The following is a 6,561-nucleotide window of genomic DNA, read 5'->3' as shown; positions in this document are numbered from 1 at the left end:
ACCTGCGCCGCGTAGGGGGCTTAGCTAGGGGACCCCACGGTGCTCCTCGTCCATTTGGCCCCGATGGAATGTGGTATGTCTGTTTTGACGAGGAAGTCGCTTTGCAACCAGGAACATGCGTCGTCTACTCTGTTGGGTGAGAAAATCATGATTCAATACATTATAAGAAAACTTTATATAATTTTCACAGTACAGGTAATGACTAAGTTCTGAAAATCATCTCTATGCAAATAAGAGATTTGTATGGTGCACTTTTAACTTGCAATGATGGCTTGAATAATGATTTTAGTTTCACAAACAAGATGTAATCAGTTTGAATAAGTCCATATTTTCTTTTGTTGGAAATAGTATATAACAATAGAGAGATCACTTCAATTGAGCGGCGTAAAACCAACATTGAAAACCCTTTTTCTGGATTGCTGGTATATCAAAGGATAATGCTGGCTGGTTGAGGGATTGTCTGAAAGCAAGTGCTCATTTTTGGGGACAGTTTTTCATCTTGTCGCATCTCCTGGGTGCATATTCCAACCACCCTTAGAGCCTTTTCTTTACTAAATGCTGTAAATTTTTTTTAGTAAATCTCTGACTTGATGCCGTGCACAATTGAGGTGCACCTCTTACTTTCCAATTTCTCACCCCTTACACCCAACCTCCAGCCTGCCCGCCTCCTTGCCCACCCTCATCCCCTCTCTCCCACATACACACAGATTTTGCTAGAGCATAAATTATTTTATTCCATTTTTTTATTTTTTGTTTTTACAATATTTTAACATCATACAGGACAGGTGACGACTTTTCATTTGACGAGAAAATGGCAGACTACGGTTGTACCGTGTTTGCCTTTGATCCTACCATGGGAAAGGAAGACCATAAACACAGTGAAAGGGTTATGTTCTATAACTTGGGCTTGTCAGACGTGAACCAAGAACGCCGAGCTGAAAATGTCTCACACCAGTTCGACAAAACCGCATGGAAAACTAGGACGCTAGCGACGATTGTGGAGGAGCTTGGACACTCAAAGGTAATATGGCAGTAGAACTTATATGTTTTATAATAATAATAATAAAATGAAGATGATAATAATAATAATAATAATAATAATAATAATAATAATAATAATAATAATAATAATAATAATAATAATAATAATAATAATAATAGTCTTTATACAGGGAGCCCACGTCACGAAAGTGATATTCATTGGGGCCCTGTAGATTGAGAAATGATTTAAAAATTACAATTATTTAAAAGTAGAAAAATTATACGAAGCCAGCGATAAGAAATAAAAATTAGAAATTAGTTGTTCTGTCAATCAGTCAGTCAGCCAGTCAATCAATCAGTCGGTCAGTCCGTAGCCAGTCTGAAGCCCGCTTGATTGTTCTGTTTTTAGATAAGTCAGCCAGTTGGTCAGTCTATCAGTCAGTCATGATATTAGGTTAATTTTAATGTAAAACTATTTAAACATTGGTGGTGGCCAGATGATTTTTCCTTACAAAATCACATCTTCACCAAATATCTATGTCTTGAGAAGGGAGAGTGTTATTGCCAAAGATAAAATGTCTTGATGATGAACCAAGTTCTCTCAACTAGTATCATAAAAATATATGGAGACTGGTGGAGAGAATTTATATATGCATGTTGATATAAGCATAATTGTACACGGCTTCAAACACAGCTGACTAACCAACCAGACATCCAGTTCCAGTAGACCTGCGAGCCACTTCCTTAAGGTATTCTTCCACTCAAAATTCGGATTTTTTCGTCACAAACTGAAATTTTACAACTCGCTCTTAATACAATCTTTAATCTCCTTTCATTTAAAATCAACTTTCAACACAAATTTACTCCATAAATGGGAAATAAAAGCAAAATTCCTGAAGTGGAGAGTATTTTACCATGGCAACGCTCATAGCAACGGATTGTTTACAGTTAGAAAATTCGAATCAGAAGGGCCAAATAGCTCGTCTAGTCTTCTCAAGGGAATATTGTCCACGAATTGCATTGCGACAGTTCGGGTAGGCTTATATGAAGCGGTAACCTATGTTGAAAACATTCAACTGCTTTCCGCCATTTTGGTTTAGATCCTTCAAAATTCTGCCGTGCGTATTAAACGCCCCGTTAAACGCGTTAAACGCGTCTTAAAAGCATTTCGAACGCGTTTAAGACGCGTTTCAAATTCAGACGTTTCAAAGGTCTAAAATTCGTCTTACTTGCATCTAAAATGCGCGTATAAAATCTCGGGTTCACAACACCCGTGATTCGTTGTCATTTCACGAAAAGCACTAAGTTTCTGTCGACCACCTTTTCAATAAGTACCGTAATTTTCCACTGCTGTCTTTTACTTCAGCTCAAAATCGACCAAAAAGTTGTAGCCTTCCCGCTCCTTCCTTCCCATATTCTTCGTTTGTTTTTGGACGCGTTTAAGCGCGTTTCAAACGCGTCTGAAACGAGTTTAAACTTTCGCTTAAAATGCGGGTAAAATACGTGTAACTTGCGTTTCAAACGCGTTTTGGAAGCGTTTCGGACGTGTTCCAGGTGCTTTTCAAACGCATTCAGACGCATTTAACTCGCGTTTTAAACGTTAAACGCATTCCAGACGCGTTTAAGACACATTTTGGACGCGTTTCAAACACGTTTAGTGTGCGATTAAAACTCGTTACAAACGCGTTTAAGCGCCTTTCAAACGCGTCTGAAACGCGCTTGAAACGCGTTCAGGTTGTGTTTAAATGCGTTTCACGTCTTGAACGCGTTTTAAAAGCGTTCCAAACGCGTTGAAGACGCGTTTAACACGCGTTTCAAAAGCCTTTGAAACACGTTCAAGACGCGTTTCAAACAGTTTTAAAACGCGTTCAGGACGCGTTTCAAATGCGTTCAAAACGCGTTTCAAACGCGGCTCAAACGAGTTCAAATGGTTTGTTAGAAAACGGCGCTTAATTTTTGCTTAATACGCATTTTTTTTTTTTTTCATCAGCGAGAAATTGACATTCTAAAAATGGACATTGAGGCAGACGAATGGAAGTGCTTACGAAACATGCTGGCCGACGGAACTTTAAAAAGTCACGTGAGGCAACTAAATGTAGAATATCACGTGATCACGGAAAGTCCGGAAGGTCTAAGACAGTACTATAGCATAGCAAAGTGGCTTGAGAGACAAGGCTTCAGAATAATTCACACCAGAAGAAACCCATACTGCGCACCGTGCTGGGAAATGACTTATATAAACTCAAACCTGGTGGACTTGCCTTTAAATTGAGACTTTTGATTTGAGTACATGATCGAAAGTGGAGTATTTCCAGCAATGTTTTTGTTGCTGTTGTTGTGTGTTTTAAAGGAAATGTGCTTTCTCTATTCCGTTATAAAATTATACGATTCATGGTTGGTATGTTTTGCCTTGTTTGCGGCTTGCATTTGCCCAGTTTTTGTACTGAAACATTTACAACCTTAAAGGGTGTAACTTTGCTGCAATGTTTCGCAGTTTAGTTGATAGTTCTTTAATTTTGCCGCGAGATTAGTCGTTTTGCAAATCAACAAACCAAGCAATACTAACAAGCAATTCATCATGTATATTATTTCAGATTCGGAATCCGTGGAAATGAATCTCTACCTTAAGTTTTCATATCAAAACAACACAAAACACAAGAGAATTTAAAATAGCACTTTAAAATATTTTTTTGAAACTGATAATGATTCCTTGATCCTGTACCGCGTCTGACTGCATGAAATTTTGGGTACTTGCCCTCCCTTATTCAGGTTGTACGCAATCAGTACACAAAGTCGTATACCGAAAATAAAAGGACGTGAGTATGAAGTATAAGATGGATCGAAAGTTTTGGACAAAGGCAGCAAACACCCGCATAAAAAAACTTATGATTTCGGGTTTCAGGCTGATCAAGTTCTTTTTTTCCAGGTGCTTAATGAGAATTATTCAGCCTGAAAATGTTCTTAAAATTTGTTTCAGAAATCATGACTATACATGATACGTTACTAGAGGTTTAATTAACATACAATGTTTTATTACTTACACTTATAAATAAATTTCAAATAAAAAATAAATAAATAAATGCAGCACTATTACTAAATAAACATACTGTATGGCTCTTAGAGTTTGTATGGTCCAGCACACCATCGTACTTTAATATGAGTTACTGTATTCAAGCTTTCTTATTCTGGCATCCTCTTAATTTTTATATAAGAACATACGTTTTCTTTATCCGGCTGAATTGGTTCATTTCATATATGGTGCTTTATTGGCCAACTTTCAGCATGATGTTCTTAATCCACTTGTTCTTGTATGCGGGTGTTTACTGTATATGAGTGATAACGAAAAATAAACCCGCAATTAGTAAATGCCTGGTACGCGGCTCTCTATCCTATTCAGGGCCAAGTTGTTCGAAAGACGATTAACGCTAATCGATCTTCGATTAAAAGTTAACCGAGGTTTGTATCTCGTTCGTTAAAAGTGTTTTCAAAAGCTGATTTTTTGCATAAGGTAAAGAAAAGTCTTGGTAGGAAGGTAGGAAATTTTGTGTTTGTTTGCCTCTAGTTTTACTGCTTCTTATTTTGTTTTGCTAGTGATGAAAATCAGTCTCTGAACATCGAGTGTTCTTAAATGGCCGCTGTATCTACGGCGAGGCTAAACTACAAGTCACAGATCAGAAAATAAATTAAAAATAAGAAAATTAAACAAAATTAAAAAATTAAATGTAAAAAAATAATTGAAGAAATTGATAAAAATAAAGAAATAAAAGTACACTGAAACGAATAAAAAAGAAAAGAAAAAAAAGGTAAGGTCACTGCTGAGATTGACTGATCCATAAACTCATCATTTTTTGTTCTACTCAAGTAAAAAACAGTAACTGAAAATTGAAGAAATTAATAAAAATAAAGAAATAAAAGTACACTAAAACGAATAAAAAAGAAAAGAAACGAGAAAAAAAATGTATGGTCACTGCTGGGATGGACTGATCCATAAACTCATCATTTTCTGTTTTGCTTAATTCACAAATTAAGTAAAAACCAGTGACTGTTTTTGTAAAGACCACCACGACAAAATAGAACATCCTAAACTGCAGTATATGATCTAATCAACAAATTGTATAACAAATAATTCAAAATAAAGAGTAAGGCTGGTTAACGCTTTTGGAAAAAGATATTATTCCAATATATCGAAAGGCACGGCCTTTCTTCTTCGGGGTATTTAAAAAACCCTCGCAAATATCCGTAACAATAGCAGCTTGTTACAGTTTCTTGTTAAAAATCCCTGGCGTTTCAGAAATCATACCGTCGCCGTCGCCGAATTTCTTTTGTAGAACTCGCAGGTTCCTTCGCGCTGCGACAAACATTGTATCACTGGCATCGACAACCCCTATCTTCCTCCGGCGCCGAGCGGTGCTGTTTCCATTTTCTTCTTTGCGGGCATGATTGACTTGGTGGCGTAACTTTTCGGTCTCACTACAATCACTGACCTCTGGCCCTCTTGAATTTTGGTTTTCTAAGGCAAAACAGCCTTCAGCGAGATGAATCTGAATATCTTCAAGGTTCAACGAAGGGCCTGTGTGAGAAGGACTGCTTCTTTTAGCGAAATTCCCGCCATCCTCTCTTTTTCTTTCTGGTTCGCTTAATTTTTGATCCCTCTTCACGGTACGGCTCGAGGTCGATGCCATTTCGTTCAAGTGAGAGCTTTATACTTGAGAATCCCAGAAACTCTTGAATCGAAAAGTATAAAAGAGCTTTTGACTTCAAAAGGGCGTGAGTATGTTATGTTGCAAGATTTTTATGTTCTACCTAAAGAACGATCGCTGAACTTTGGGAACTCAAGAATCCACCAATTAGACAGAAACAGGAGATGACGGACGGCCAGATACTAGTCCCTTGATTGGTTGGTTGTTTTTCGGATTTCGAAGTATGAATGTAAAATGTAATAAGCCAAAAGTAATGTAAAATGTAAAAACCCAAGAACGTGGGTTAAATTGCCAAACATTTTTTTCGTAGAAAACAACGAAAAAGATTACATTTAGTTCAACATCTAATGACAAAAATAATTTGTCAATTTCTTTTCTTTTCACTTGAAAATAATGACATGGAGTCATCGAAACGTAGTGTAAAACTTCTTTCGCTTATTTTTATCATTAAAACAACGAGAAGGGATGAAAAGACGCTTGAACTCGCCGAGAAAAGGGGCAAAAAAAGGAAGAACAAACAAAAAACAGTTAAAATAAAAAAATGTAAGAAAAAAAAATTAAAATCACTCAAGTAACTCAACCTGCAGAAAATAACAAAACAAAGAAAAAACAAAACATAAATAAGAACTAATGCCCAGCACGTGATTTGTCACGTGATTTTACGGAAATCTTTTTCACTCTTGAGTTGGGAACTGAGTTGTTACTCCAAACGGAGCTGTGAAGTTTTGTCCGAAGACTCTTCCTTGAACAAAGTATGTTTTCGGTATTTTTTGGAACTTTAATATCGTTATGCGACAACTAAGAATAATTCAGGAAAACAACGACAACAACATCGTTCGGCATCAGTTTAAGATAGGACGACAACAACACGTCTCACAAA

At 36.8% G+C, this 6,561-nt stretch overlaps 1 protein-coding gene across 3 annotated transcripts in view; it reads left to right on the top strand.

The window, feature by feature from the left end:
* Window positions 1-3,378, top strand: part of LOC146483010 (putative methyltransferase-like protein 24) — a 7,803-nt gene extending 4,425 nt beyond the window's left edge. For all 3 annotated transcript variants that reach the window (XM_085106410.1, XM_085106411.1, XM_085106409.1), the window contains exons 4-6: window positions 1-136; window positions 781-1,021; window positions 2,972-3,378. The exon at window positions 1-136 is cut by the window's left edge and continues 189 nt beyond it. In XM_085106410.1, coding sequence (XP_084962536.1) covers window positions 1-136; window positions 781-1,021; window positions 2,972-3,253 — 659 coding nt within the window. In that variant the 3' untranslated portion in view covers window positions 3,254-3,378. The remainder of the gene's footprint in view (window positions 137-780; window positions 1,022-2,971) is intronic.
* Window positions 3,379-6,561: the final 3,183 nt, after the last annotated feature.

Source organism: Pavona decussata, unplaced genomic scaffold, assembly GCF_977016875.1.
Source record: "Pavona decussata unplaced genomic scaffold, jaPavDecu1.1 SCAFFOLD_40, whole genome shotgun sequence".
NCBI lineage: Eukaryota > Metazoa > Cnidaria > Anthozoa > Scleractinia > Agariciidae > Pavona > Pavona decussata.
The sequence above is the reverse complement of the archived record's forward strand: the minus strand, read 5'-3'. Positions and strand labels throughout refer to the sequence as shown.